This window comes from Ranitomeya variabilis, chromosome 1 (genome assembly GCF_051348905.1).
Source record: "Ranitomeya variabilis isolate aRanVar5 chromosome 1, aRanVar5.hap1, whole genome shotgun sequence".
NCBI lineage: Eukaryota > Metazoa > Chordata > Amphibia > Anura > Dendrobatidae > Ranitomeya > Ranitomeya variabilis.
The window spans coordinates 1046538317-1046553842 of record NC_135232.1 but is presented as its reverse complement, the minus strand read 5'-3'; the positions used below and the strand labels follow the sequence as shown (position 1 = coordinate 1046553842).

The window sequence follows — 15526 nt, the reverse complement described above, 5'->3', positions numbered from 1 at the left end:
TGAGTAATGAACCAGGCAGGGAGTTTTTAAAAGCCTCAGGTATCTTTTGCATGTGTTTAGAGTTAATTAGTTGATTCAGAAGATTAGGGTAATAGGTCGTTTAGAGAACCTTTTCTTGATATGCTAATTTATTGAGACAGGTTTTTTGGGTTATCAGGAGTTGTAGGCCAAAATCATCAGTATTAAAACAATAAAAGACCTGACAAATTTCAGTTGGTGGATAATGAATCTATAATATATGAAAGTTTAATTGTAATCATTACATTATGGTAAATAATGAAATTTAACACTATATGCTAATTTTTTGAGAAGGACCTGTATATCCACGTACCCAAACATAACATTTGAACATATACTTAATATTTATTTTTGTCTCCTTCTTAGAAAAGTATATTCACACTACCTCTGATTTGACCCACGTTCCCATTAGAACAACCCGAGCACCTTATTCCATCGAGCAGGTAATATCTAACACAAATGGTGTTTTTACTATTAGCAACATAGGACGTAGCGCGGGTGTATACATAATTTGTGTATTTTCATTTTCTAGTTTCTTACACCCTAGTAGTGATATAGGGTCCACCCGCTGCAGTCCGCATCTACCATACGCAACAGCGCCGCTATTCTATACACTAATATTTCTGACATTTAAATTAACCAGATTCTCTTGAATTAGGCCAGGAAATTTGATTTGCAAATTTAATGTGCACTATTATGCTCTGAGGTTTTTCCAGACCCTAAAGCATAATAAAAGTAAGGAAAAAATGTTAAGAAAATTGTTTGGTTACCACTACAAAGAGCCGTGACAGGATATAACAAGATTACCAGGCCTAAGCAGGGCTGAACAGTGGGACAGATAAGAGCTGAGGGAATATATTATTTTTATAAATTTTTTTAACACTTTCCCAGCCTTCTATAGTCCAACAAAATGGCAGCCAGCCAGCAGCCTTATTGCTGGATTAAAAAAAAATTCAGATTCCGGAGAATTTGATTTTTTTATATATATGTACATATATATATATATATATATATACAGTATATATATATATATATATATATATATATATATATATATACACATACATGTATTTATATATTTTAGTCACAGTCATAAATGTAGCAAGGTGATGGAAGTAGCCGTCGCACCCAGGCCCTGATGCTATGGGTGACTCTCTCCCACATAAGAAGACAACAAGTATTTTAAATTAGTAAACAGCAAATAGTAGGTGGGACATCCTGTCATGTAAAGATTGTATAAGGTGGTGCTTTAGAGTTTTTAGAAATTTAGATAAATCATGTAAATTAATACATACTTGTAAACACGCATCTGTAAGGTGGACATGTTAACATGACTAGCTTTATAAACCTTTTGATAACACTTTTATCAACCCTCAGACTATAATTAGGCCAGCCACACACATTAGATGGCTGTGGTCCGATACCCCCATACATATTAGACTGTTGGCCGAACCCATCGATATCGTCTCATTCAGATGACGCTAGCCTAATGTGTATGGAGGACTCAAGATTAGATGATCTGGTATCTGTAGACCAGAATTTTAACATAAATTAAGTATTGAAATGTGATTCCAACTACTTCCGTAGCACATTCAATAAAGTTCTCCATTAGATTATTGCTGATTCTCTCAATGATCAGTAAAATAGTGGAATTCACTGTACCATTTCCTCTGCAGACCAGTGTGAATTCTATATTGCTTCATGTATAAAAATAACACAGAGAAACATGTACCCAGTGTATGAAAGCTGACTCCTGTTCGTGGACCTTCAGAGGAAGTCCTAAAAGGTAAGCCCATATTTCAGTCCCTTTAGGGAAGCAGTTAATACAGCACTACTTCTTTATCTCTAGATGGGAAAATTCATTTATCCATAATCAGGTATTTAAAAAAGATAAAAATAATGCATTATACAAAACCTTATATACATCACCACTATACGTGTGAGACAGCTTACTTAGTTCATAGTGTGGTCAACAGTCCAGGCTGTAAGTCTACTTTAGTCACTTCATTGATGGATTGAAGACATTGATGGACCTTACAGTTTTAGCAAACCTCACTGACAGACACTTGGTATCCAAATAGTAAATCTTTGCTCCCAGAAGTCCATATCCTGTTTATTCAACAGTATTTTGAGTGTTGTTAATGTGTATAAGTCTATCTCATACATGAAATGCAGACACATATCCAGGAATCTTCATCTTCAGTAGAACAATGACAGTCTCTTGGCATCATCGTCTCCTGCAGAATAGATCTCCAAAGTTTCTTCTCTATTAGTGCATTGTGGCAAGTTAAAAAAAAGTTCTGAGCTCCTAAACTTCTGTGGTCAACTGGATAACAGCTTGATGTGGAGCTTTTTCCACATAGAATATCTCTGATGAACTTTCCCTTTTGAGAAGCTGAGTTTTTTCATTGGTATCATTAGCAGTTTCAGTTTCATCTGAGTGGTAATCAGACTGGTAATCATTGGTTTGGTTGGAAGATCCTGATGTGACTGAATCTTTGCTTTTACTGGATTTTAAACAACTGAAATGAGAGAAGAATCAACATTAGTAAGCTAACTAGAATGAAGGTCAGTAGTATGATGATGAGCAATGAGTCAATGGCCTTTGAAAAGACATTACGTGGAATAGATAAATGCTACGTGTACATATTCCGCTAATGTGAGTTTGTTTGGGGGATTTTAGCAGGAGCTGGTGGTTAATAAATTGTAATCTTCCTACAATATGAATAATACAGCAACTAAATCCAATTTTCTTGTGCATGCTCTATCAATGTTTTTCTCACAACGAACACTGACTGTTCACATATGCTTTTTTTTTCAAACCAAGAATCGATAAATAAATGTAAGCCAAGTTCTTTTTTTATCCTACTCATGGATTAAATTCACCCATGAAAGTCTATAGGTCAGTGAAATACTCATAGAGCACGTTGATGGATCATAGTTACAACCTACTGCGGTTTTCACTGACTGTTTTATAGAAGTTTGAGAAACCGCTATCAGGTTTTTTCGAATACAAGAGAAATTTATAAAATACAGATGATATAAACACAGACACAAAGACTACACACTCTGATCCGCAACACTGATGGAAATAGTTCAATTTTTCATCTATGCAAAAAACCACAGATGTATGAAGTCTGCCTTAAGGACACATGTTGGTAATAGTATTTTAAAGACTTGAAGAAAGCATATACGATATTTTCATTTTAAACTAGTTTTTTCAACTAAACAAGGACATTTAGTAATTGAGAAATGGTCTACCTAAATAACAGAGCTTCAGCTTGTGTATTATCCAGAGTTTTCAGTTCTTCTGATGCAAGAATCATCCCACTATCTGTTTGATTGTCCTATAGTACGAACAAGAGCTTTAATAATTTGATATTAGCGATGAATAGTGGAATGAGAGACAAAGACTTTTTTTCCTACCTCTATGGGCACTTTCACTGCGACCTCTATAGGTATATCGTCAAATGTCTTGACACTAACAGGCCGGCTATTTCTCCTTGCATTTTGGACCTGCCTGAAGACAATTGAGAATTAAAGTTAGAGATATTGAACGCATTTTACATATCTCACTTAATCAAATTCAAATTTTAACGATTATTTTATAAACTATATAATTTTCCTTTCTACATAAAGAAGCACACAGGTTAAAAGCATTATCCTTGCCTATGTTTGTAAAGTACATCAAGTAGTGCCGGTAATTTATTTACCAGGTATTTTACTGGAAATTATCAGGTCGGTTCCTGGCTGCCGTTAAATGACTTGACCCACACATCTGAATAGTATAGGGTCTTCTTCGTGGACTTGGAGTCAGTCTCCCTATGCATGTCGAAACTCTTAGAAATTGAAAGAGGACTTAAACTCTAATGGCAGCAGTAGGCAGTAGCGATCCTAAAATTCAATTTCAACCCTTTAACCAGCTTTGCCAAATAATGTAGGATAAAATTAAAACCAAATACTTTATTTGCAGACAAATGTTTTGGGTTGTTTGCATTTCATCAGTGTAAAGCAAGAGATCTGATTTCACTGTACGAGAGTCTTTTGACTCATGTCTAAGGGATAATGCCTCTCCACAGGATTGCGGCTTCCAGTAGGTTGCACTAGAGTTCAAGTCCTCTTCTTCTAAAGGTACCGTTACACTAAACGACTTACCAATGATCACGACCAGCGATACGACCTGGCCGTGATCATTGGTAAGTCGTTGTGTGGTCGCTAGGGAGCTGTCACACAGACAGCTCTCTCCAGCGACCAACGATCAGGGGAACGACTTCGGCATCATTGAAACTGTCTTCAACGATGCCGAAGTCCCCCTGCAGCACCCGGGTAACCAGGGTAAACATCGGGTTACTAAGTGCAGGGCCGCGCTTAGTAACCCGATATTTACCCTGGTTACCATTGTAAAAGTAAAAAAAAAACAGTACATATTCACATTCCGATGTCTGTCACGTCCCCCGGCGTCAGCTTCCCGCAATGACTGTGTCAGCGCCGGCCGTAAAGCAGAGCACAGCGGTGACGTCACCGCTGTGCTTTGCTTTACGGCCGGCGCTGACAGTCAGTGCGGGAAGCTGACTGCGGGGGACGTGACAGACATCGGAATGTGAGTATGTACTGTTTTTTTTTTACTTTTACAATGGTAACCAGGGTAAATATCGGGTTACTAAGCGTGGCCCTGCGCTTAGTAACCCAATATTTACCCTGGTTACAAGTGAACACATCGCTGGATCGGCGTCACACACGCCGATCCAGCGATGACAGCGGGTGATCAGCAACCAAAAAAAGGTCCTGATCATTCCCTATGACCAACGATCTCCCAGCAGGGGCCTGATCGTTGGTCGCTGTCACACATAACGAGATCGTTAAGTGGGATCGTTGCTACGTCACCAAAAGCGTGACGTTGCAACGATATCGTTAACGAAATCGTTATGTGTGAAGGTACCTTAAGGGTCCTTATTGGGAAAGCTTTCCTGAATATCCTAGTCAGAGGCTTTCATACAGTAAAATCTCTTGCTTTGCATTGAAGAGGAGCAACACCCCAAGACACGTGTCTGCAAATACAGTATCTGATTTGGCTTTTATCCTAGGTCATGTGGCAAGGCTCGTTAGAGGGTTGATATTAACTTTTAGAATAGCTACTTTCAGTAGGCGGCCCTAAAATTCAAGTCCTCTTCCTCTCTGAAGAGACAATTTGCATATTAAATTTCCCAGAGGAGCACTGCATGGCCTATAAGTCTCCTCACACATGCATGTCACTCACCACAAGAAGAGATGTTACCTTTTAAACCCTAGACCTAGAAGAATGCACTTAGTGATTGGTTTCCAGTTCACACAAAGGATGCTGAAGGATTTTGAAAAAAAAAGCAATCACTGTAAACATTAACTGCACTATCTTTTACTTAAGTACTATATAAAAGGAGGCAAAGAGGGTGGAAAACTGAGTACTTTTTTAATTTCAATCATATGTAAAAATATATACAATTTATTTGGCGATCCGATATACCATTATTAGCTAATCTTTATATGACAATCAGTTTCTATCATAATTCACTATTGAAATGCATTGTCCAGTAATAATGTGGTTGAAGAGGATGACGCTTATAAATAGGTCATTACCGTATTCCAGCAGCGTTATCATAATGGAATTTTGCATCACATATTTCCTCTCCCTCCACACAGGAAGCAGGTGAGGTCGGCATAGATAGTCCAGAATCTTCTTCAACATTCAGAGTCACAGTAACAGGAATGTAATCTTTTCCATCCTTGAAAATGGGGGAAATAAACTTTATTAATGATCTATTTCATGAAATCCTCAGATCTATACTATTTTATCTATTACTAACCAGTTGGACATTAGCTTGTAAGACATTTCCAAGATGTTCGACCAGCTCAGAAAATGTGGGTCTATGCAGAGGATCTCCTTGCCAGCAGTCTATCATTGTCTGGTATCTAAAATGACAAAGCCATGTCAGTAAATAGTGACACACTAGGATAAAAACAATTCTCTGCCATATGAATCACACTTTCCAGCCGCTATCCTGGGGACTTACATTTCCACTGTTGCGTAATCCGGAGCTCTCATCCTTGTCCCATCTTTCAATCGCCTGCAAAAGTCTTCATCGATCTGTACTCCAGGATATGGAGATCCTCCTATAATCAGAAAGTCCAGTTTGCTATTATTATTGTACATTTGCTTCCTAAAGGCAAAATGAAGCAACTTTAGTACATTAAAATATCCAGAGCTTTACAGAAATGTTACAAAACAGTCAGAACTGGTCTTCTTGACGGCTCTCTAAATACTTCTCCTTTGCTTATCTCAGTGTGAGAGATAGAAGGAAGGAGGAGGTTGTATATAGATATTCAGAGGACAGGACGAAAGTGCCTTGGAGGGGTAAGAAAATATTTTAATAGACAAAAACAAAAGCACAGAGAGAGTAAAGTACAGTATCGGAGCCATGCGTATACATAATAATAAGTGAAGATAGCACCACCCTGGATAATATCAGACCTCACATCCAGCCTGTATTACATGGAGAGACACTCCCAAAATAGATCAGAACTTGTGTCAGGTTTCAAACTGCATACAAGAGGTACAGAATGCAGAATATGGTATCTGAGCTAAACAATTACATTGTTTATCCAGCCAAACCCAGTAGTTTAAGATCAGGCAGCATTTACCCTACTAAATCTTACATGTAAATCAGATCACTCACATGCCAAAATGTTGTATAATGTAACAGGATATGCTTGCAAAAACATACGTGGCCGATCACACCATAGTGTTGGTCAAAATCGCTCCCTTATGTCTCCTGTATGTTCAGTTTATGACAAGACTCTAGACCAAGTAGTGAATGTCTGTACTTCCAGGAACAGTGTCACATTTTAAACATCTATCCTGTGGAATGCTACCACTTAGATGCATGGTCTGAGTGTCCATGGAAATGATTCAATGATTAAATATGTTGGACACTGATTCACATAAAAAAGGAAATGTATAAAACTGACTCACCTAATGAGAATATTTCCCAGAGCAGGACCCCAAAGGACCAAACATCACTTTGTGTTGTATATACTCTATCAAAGATAGTCTCTGGTGCCATCCACTTAAGAGGAAGCCGAGCCTTGGGGAGGAAAAGTGATGAATAATAATTATAACTGTAGCCTGAAAATTAACACAAAAGAAAAATGAACTGCTGAGTCTTGGACTTTATTTTACTTACATCTCCTTTCCGGACATAATCAGGGTCTTTATACACGTCACGTGCCAAACCAAAGTCACAGATCTTAACCACATTGTTGTCACCCAGAAGTATATTACGAGCTGCCAGGTCTCGGTGAATACACTGCAAATGAAAGAAAATGGGATTAAATTGTCTGCCACCATGACTTGTCCATTTCTATCATACAGGCTGAATGTCTTTCAGTAACATGTAAATCAAGCATACCCTCCGTGAAGCCATGTATTCCATGCCTCGTGCCACTTGGAAGCTGTATGAGATGAGTTCTTCCATGGAAAGCTGATTCTTGCACATTTCTTCAACTGCACATTGTAAGATGTTATCATGTTAGATATGTGATAGCCTTTATCTTGCTACAGACTCAACAATGAAACATAATGATCCGATCACAAAAACGATTAAGGAATCACTCCCACTAACATTGTTATTGTTTTAATGTGTGTGTATGTGGGTGTAATGCAGTGCGAGTCTGTTAATATACTCATCTACCGCTGCTGTCTCCGGGAACTAGCGCTGTTCTTCTCCTCTTCTGAATGACGTCACTGCGCTCTGTGTGACCCAGAAGTGACTTTTATAATGTAAGTCTATGGAATGAGTCTCAGAATGAGGTGCCATAGGCTTTCATTATAACAGCAACTCCTGGCTCATACTTAGAGTATGGAGTGAGCCGGCAGGTCTTATTTGTGGTGACATCACTGATAAAAGTACAAGAACGGTGCTTAATAAGAGAGTAAGCAGCAGTAGGTGAGTATAGTAATACATTCACACTACATTACATGCACATATACAGTACAGACCAAAAGTTTGGACACACCTTCTCATTTAAGGATTTGTCTGTATTTTCATGACAATGAAAATTGTACATTTACACTGAAGGCATCAAAACTATGAATTAACACATGTGGAATTATATACTTAACAAAAAAGTGTGAAACAACCGAAATGATGTCTTATATTCTAGGTTCTTCAAAGTAGCCACCTTTTGCTTTGATGACTGCTTTGCACACTCTTGGCATTCTCTTGATGAGCTTCAAGAGGTAGTCACTGTGAATGTGTTTCACTTCACAGGTGTGCCTTGTCAGGTTTAATAAGTGGGATTTCTTGCCTTATAAGTGGGGTTGGGACCATCAGTGCTGTTGTGCAGAAGTCTGGTGGATATGCAGCTGATAGTCCTACTGAATAGATTGATAGAATTTGTATTATGGCAAGAAAAAAGCAGCTAAATAAAAAAAAAATGAGTGGCCATCATTACTTTGAGAAATGAAGGTCAGTCAGTCCGAAAAATTGGGAATACTTTGAAAGTGTCCCCAAGTGCAGTGGCAAAAACCATCAAGCGCTACAAAGAAACTGGCTCACATGAGGACCGCCCCAGGAAAGGAAGACCAAGAGTCACCTCTGCTTCTGAGGATAAGTTTATCCGAGTCACCAGCCTCAGAAACTGCAGGTTAACAGCAGCTCAGATTGGAGACCAGGTCAGTGCCACACAGAGTTCTAGAAGCAGACATATCTCTACAACAACTGTTAAGAGGAGGCTTCGTGCAGCAGGCCTTCATGGTAAAATAGCTGCTAGGAAACCACTGCTAAGGTCAGGCAACAAGCAGAAGAGACTTGTCTGAGCTAAAGAGCACAAGGAATGGACATTAGACCAGTGGAAATCTGTGCTTTGGTCTGATGAGTCCAAATTTGAGATCTTTGGTTCCAACCAACGTGTCTTTGTGCGATGCAGAAAAGGTGTACGGATGGACTCTACATGCCTGGTTCCCACCGTGAGGAGGAGGTGTGATGGTGTGAGGGTGCTTTGCTGGTGATACTGTTGGGGATTTATTGAAAATGGCTACCACAGCATCTTGCAGCGGCATGCTATTCCATCTGGTTTGCGTTTAGTTGGACAATCATTTATTTTTCAACAGGACAATGACCCCAAACACACCTCCAGGCTGAGTAAGGGCTATTTGGGGTGAGCTGGACCGCAGAGTGAAGGCAAAAGGGATAACAAGTGCTAAGCATCTCTGGGAACTCCTTCAAGATTGTTGGAAGACCATTCCCAGTGACTACCTCTTAAAGCTCATCAAGAGAATGCCAAGAGTGTGCAAAGCAGTCATCAAAGCAAAAGGTGGCTACTTTGAAGAACCTAGAATATAAGACATATTTTCAGTTGTTTCACACTTTTTTGTTAAGTATATAATTCCACATGTGTTAATTCATAGTTTTGATGCCTTCAGTGTGAATGTACAATTTTTATAGTCATGAAAATACAGAAAAATCTTTAAATGAGAAGGTGTGTCCAAACTTATGGTCTGTACTGTATATACACATTTAAACAATAAAAATGTTACTGGGAGAGCTCTTTTTTATTTACCCACTAATTGTTATGGTCTTTAGGGCTGCTGTCATTTTAAATGGGCAGATGTTCCGCCCAAAACAAAGCTCAGTGAGTGCCAATTTTCATAACTGTGCTAACTGTAACATTGTTACTATGATAATTCTCCCTCACTCATTTTGCTTCATTCTCTCCAGCATATCGTCTGTTTACAATAGGAGATGTGCAGCCAGCCAGCAATCAATATTCTTAAGCCCACATAAAACATGTGATCGTCCGACAAGTGATCATTTGTTTGATGAGCTGCTGATCGCTGGGCATGTCAAGATAGAATGTTCCTCTGAGCGTTCGTCAACCATCTGTTCATGTAGCTTGAGGCAACATTTTTCAATCTACTATAGATAAGTTGACTGATGCACAAAGGATAATATTGAAGTCAAATTTCCTAAAATTTGCAGGTTCATTCAAATTGGAACACTTATAATGCGCAGTGACCCCCAAGGCCTGGTCCCAACAGTGAAGAACAGGCAGATGAGGCGGTGAAGGCTGAAAGAAGAAACCCTAAGGAATGGGTGGCGATCAGTGAGGCAGCCGGAGAGGTGAGCGGTGAGTATTAGTTTTTTTTTTTTTCACATTTTATGTTTATAATTCTCTGGGGTCTCTCTAGACCACAGAGAATAAAAAGGAACATTCAATTTGCGATGAATAATTTACAGTGCTGAGCAAATTAATTGGGACAAAGCAAAAAATGAAATGTTATAATGCACTGTTACATACTAATTATGAAAATTACCTTTTTCCACTGGCTAGTTGACCAAGATTTATTTATTATATATTAAAACTGGTTTGAATCACTGACTGGTAACGCCTGTAGCTGTGAATTCATTTCCCAGGGAAAATCTGCGCGAACTGGTGAATTCGACTTTCAAGCAATCAGCTCATCACTACTATCTTTATCAGCATAACACATTAAAGTCTTAAGGTACCGTTACACTAAACGACTTACCAACGATCACGACCAGCGATGCGATCGTTGGTAAGTCGTTGTGTGGTCGCTGGGGAGCTGTCACACAGACAGCTCTCTCCAGCGACCAACGATCAGGGGAACGACTTCGGCATCGTTGAAACTGTCTTCAACGATGCCGAAGTCCCCCTGCAGCACCCGGGTAACCAGGGTAAACATCGGGTTACTAAGTGCAGGGCCGCGCTTAGTAACCCGATATTTACCCTGGTTACCATTGTAAAAGTAAAAAAAAACACAACATACTCACCTTCTGATGTCTGTCACGTCCCCCGGCGTCCACAGGGTTACGCGCTGCTGCCGAGAGCTTCCTGCACTGACTGAATGTGTCAGCGCCGGCAGCAGCGGTGACGTCACCGCTGTGCTCTGCTTTACGGCCGGCCGGCGCTGACACGTTCAGTGCAGGGAAGCCACCGGCGGGGGACGTGACAGACATCAGAAGGTGAGTATGTAGTGTTTTGTTTTACTTTTACAATGGTAACCAGGGTAAATATTGGGTTACTAAGCGCGGCCCTGCGCTTAGTAACCCGATATTTACCCTGGTTACAAGTGAACACATCGCTGGATCGGTGTCACACACACTGATCCAGCGATGACAGCGGGTGATCAGCGATTAAATAAACTTCTGGACTTCTAGCTCCGACCAGCGTTATCACAGCGGGATCCAGATCGCTGCTGCGTGTCAAACACAACGAGATCGCTATCCAGGACGCTGCAACGTCACGGATCGTCGTTGTTCTCGCTGCAAAGTCGCTTAGTGTGACGGTACCTTTACTTTCTTCTTCTTCGACATCACTAAGAGACTTTTCTTCAGCAAATCCCGAACTTGCTGAACTCTGGCTGCTTGCAATGCTGTCTAATCGTTTCTTCAAATCTCTGGGAGATTCTACGTAATGATGCTTGGCCTGTCTGTACCGAACTGATTTGGTCTGCAAGGAAAGGATCATACATTATTGTAAGTCTCATTAGTCACAGCCATACAGAGCTCAGTGATACAGACTACTATGAATCTGTCCCTGTTTGTGATCAGCTAAGCATATTATCACACTTTCATAAATGCAACATACGGTAATTTAAAAGAGACTATTTGTATTATCTGTATGGTTTATAGAAATCCATTTACCAAATTGTCATACTTTGTACAATACTGGAAAACTGACCGTAAGGCTTGCCTCTATATAGTATGTGCAAGACGTCTCCAAGCAGTGGATGTGCTGTGGTTTTTAACCTCACCATGCTATTTTTGTACAGTTTACAGGAAGGGAGGGTGTGGATGTGAACATTACAATGGAAAAGTGTATGAGGGATGCAAGATTTCAAGGAAGAACGCAGTGTGAGGAGGTCTTAGCGCAACCCAAGCAACACCAGGCATGGAAAACAAAATAAGTCTGGAAGTATGGAGAGAAAATACCTACAAAGGTGATTCCTTTTTTCCATGACCTTTGGGGTACAGTCTTCCCCTTGGGTTAACTTTATCAAGGTTTATAAATTATATAATGTCATAAAATAACAAATGCTAACAAGTTAGAAATACATTACTGGATAATATTTAGCTAAAGCAAGGAGCGAAGGGCTTTGTCACTTGGACACAGTGGGTAGGTCTGTGACATAGTAGACATGCCCAGAGAGTACACAATGCCGAAAATACCCTGGTGTAAAACTGAAAAAGTTTAATCACAGATGCCAAGTAGTCACTTAGGAGGTACAATATGTCAATGAGGATTCTAAAAAGAAAGGAATACCAGCGTGAAGCTTGCTGACTGTAGACTATAACCTTGTCTATATACCTTACATGTTGCGTAAAGCATTTCCTTTCTTACATATCAGAACAGACAGCAGAGACAGGAAGGCTGCACAGAGGCACTTAGATTATAACAAGGCAGCACAATGTGATTAAAAGGCCCTCAAGAATGTAAACAGGACTTGTATTTAGAAGATCTGATCAGACCATGGTACAATGGTGGGTACACATACCTTGTACAGAACAAAGTCATTTCTTCTACTTCTTAAATATGTTGATAGATTTCCAAATCGGCAGAATTCAACAATCACCATTAAGGGTCCTAGAACGAAAGCACTGAAGATTATATGGAGATCAAACTCACATTTAAGAATTTGATTTTTAATGCTGCATATACGTTTCTGATTTATGGCTGTGAAGATAACTGTGAAAAGGTGAAGCTGAAAACAGAATATAGAAATAACAATTTTTGTAGACTAAAAGTAGAATTCCATAAATGTGGTGAATGAACCCTGGACACTAACATTTTTTTCAATAAAAAACCTAAGTCCAGTAGTTCTAAAGCCCGTTGCCTAGTGTGAGAAAGAGGGTTACTCACCTCCTGGCTTGGTGCAGGCTCCAAGCAAGTTCACTACATTCAAGTGGTGACCGATATGACTAAGGATTTTTAGCTCTGACATCAAAGCCCTGTATTCACTGTCAGTTGCCCCCTCTGTGAAAAAAAATAAAAAAAAAATAAAAATAACATTCAATAAAACAAATCTGTCTATTATTTTGAGTGATCTACAATACCTTATTCTCTTACCTTTTAACATTTTCACTGCCACTGTTTTGCAAGTGGAGGTTGTATCAATTCCAAAAGCATCGGCTTCTACAACTTGCCCAAAAGCTCCTCGCCCAAGAGGTTTCCCTATGTAATGGAAGACATAAAACACTTGTGTATTATTTGGACCATCCTTCCATCACGCTCAAGAGATTAAACCTTAGTCTCTTATCCATGAGCTGTTGAATTGTTGGACTATGTTATGAACATAGGAGGTACCTAGTTTAAGCCGTTCCCTTGGGAACTCCCATTTCATTGTGTCATAGAGGAGTCTTTCGCATTGCTCATCAAGGGGAACCTCACTAGGATCCATAATGATTGACAAGTAGCCAGCCTTGAGTTCCTCTTCATTGGGCTGGAAAAATAAAAAGATAAAGTTCGTGACACTTTTATAACAAAAAAAACCACTCAAATGTTCTCCAATATAAAAGAGGGCCAGCAGTCTCCTACGGTTCAGATCTCCAGCCTTAAAGCTGTTCACACGGATCATAATTAATTTTCTGCTCATAACAAGCAAAGAATGCCCTGGAATGTTTTCCTTTATCGGCAATTGCAATTAAAATCAAATTAATACATACTTAGTAAACCATGCAAGAGTTTTATGGCTTTGAAAGGGAAAATGTGTCTGTTGACATTAGTACAATGGGAAGAAAGTGAAACAAAAGGTCCCCCATCAGTTTTCATTTGTCATGTCAGGCACATACAAATGGGACAGTAGAGAAACTTGATTCATTACCCTCTTTACGGTCCGAAGGATGATTACGAGAAGTAACCAAAAGAACAGGGCGATCACACCGGTGCCAACCAGAATAATGAGTTCCAGATTTGTTTTCTCTTCTGAGTCTGGAGGGAAACAATTGAACATTTGCCAGTTCATGTCAGCTCACAGTTTTAGGATAGCTGTAAAGTCATCAAGCACAGTCCATTAATCGCCAGCAAGTAGGATTACTGAGGAAAATTAGGCCCTCTGCTTTGTTGATTCAATAGAGCATGTATTCGGTAGGTGAAAAAAGTCTACTGCTGAGTTAAGCCTTAATAAAAAAGAGTTACTGGGGCAAAAAGTCCCAAGTTCATGGTACAACACCCAAAATGAACTGGATTCTCTACATTGAAGTTTTATATACATTCGATGTTTGCAGTCATTATCCAATACTTAAAGAAAGGAAAAATGATAACTGCATTTTTTGTCGAAATATTTAATGGAGTTTAAAATGATACTTGGATACACAGGATCAGAATTATCATTGCAGTTTTTTGGCTTGAATACCTCTTAATTAGTGACTTTTTCATTTGCAACAAATACATCAAACGATTTGCACCTTTTTCCAAGTTGTCATTGCTAGTTTAGCTAGTTTTAAGATTTTTATATCATGTGGGCTTTCCAGCTATTTTAGACAGATTCATGAATTAGACAGCATTGCCACCCCTTTTATTCTCAGTATTGCAGGGACTCTGTCCGTGTGATTCTCACCAATCAAAGTGGTGGCATATCCTTGTGATATTGTCACCTCTACTTTAGGAACACACCTTGGGAACATGCATGGAGAAGATGTCCTTATTAACTATCAGGCTCTACCATTCACTTTACAACCCACCATAGGAAAATAATTGCTTTTAGGGAACACATTTTTAGTTGCAGTTGTTTTTACAAGTCTCTTCATTTGGTGCTCATTAGAAATTTTTTTGCTCTTTTGGAGCTCTTCAAATGATGAGACCTTGAGAGGACAAGGGTGTATTATTCATTAACCCCTTCACGACATGCACCGTACTAGTACTGCGCATGTCGTGTCTCCCCCTTTAATGTCGGCTCCGGCGCTGAGCCCACATCAAAGTCGCGATATGTCAGCTGTTTTGTAAAGCTGACATGTGTGCACAATAGCGGCAGGTGGAATCGCGATCCACCCACCGCTATTAACTAGTTAAATGGCGCTGTCAAACGCTGATAGCGGCATTTAACTACCGCTTCCGGCCATCAGGCCAGAAATGCACGCATCACCGACCCCCGTCACATGATCAAGGGTCAACAATGCGTTGGCATAACAACCAGAGGTCTCCTTGAGACTTCTATGGTTGTTGATGCCTGCTTGCTGTGAGCGCCACCCTGTGGACGGCACTCATAGCAAGCCTGTAATTCTACTACATAGGGGCGATCTGAGGATCGCTCCTATGTAGCAGAGCCGAGCAGGCTATGCCAGCTTCTAGGCTCCCATGGAGGCTATTGAAGCACGACAAAAGTAAAAAAAAAAGTTTTAAAAAATGTGAAAAAAATAAAAAAAATATAAAAGTTTAAATCACCCCCCTTTCGCCCCATTCAAAATAAAACAATTAAAAAAAAGAAAATTAAACCTACACATATTTGGTATTGCCA

At 39.6% G+C, this 15526-nt stretch overlaps 1 protein-coding gene across 1 annotated transcript in view; it reads right to left on the bottom strand.

Annotated features, from left to right (window-relative positions):
- Window positions 1–1088: 1088 nt before the first annotated feature.
- Window positions 1089–15526, bottom strand: part of KDR (kinase insert domain receptor) — a 35441-nt gene continuing 21003 nt past the window's right edge. The window contains exons 16-30 of the mRNA XM_077279746.1: window positions 13895–14001; window positions 13378–13513; window positions 13141–13245; window positions 12934–13047; window positions 12569–12657; window positions 11364–11523; window positions 7461–7555; window positions 7236–7358; window positions 7025–7136; window positions 6066–6165; window positions 5859–5964; window positions 5632–5777; window positions 3445–3538; window positions 3280–3365; window positions 1089–2540 (exon numbers count right to left, since the gene is read on the bottom strand). Of these exons, the coding sequence (XP_077135861.1) occupies window positions 2327–2540; window positions 3280–3365; window positions 3445–3538; window positions 5632–5777; window positions 5859–5964; window positions 6066–6165; window positions 7025–7136; window positions 7236–7358; window positions 7461–7555; window positions 11364–11523; window positions 12569–12657; window positions 12934–13047; window positions 13141–13245; window positions 13378–13513; window positions 13895–14001 (1787 nt within the window). The 3' untranslated portion in view covers window positions 1089–2326. The remainder of the gene's footprint in view (window positions 2541–3279; window positions 3366–3444; window positions 3539–5631; window positions 5778–5858; window positions 5965–6065; window positions 6166–7024; window positions 7137–7235; window positions 7359–7460; window positions 7556–11363; window positions 11524–12568; window positions 12658–12933; window positions 13048–13140; window positions 13246–13377; window positions 13514–13894; window positions 14002–15526) is intronic.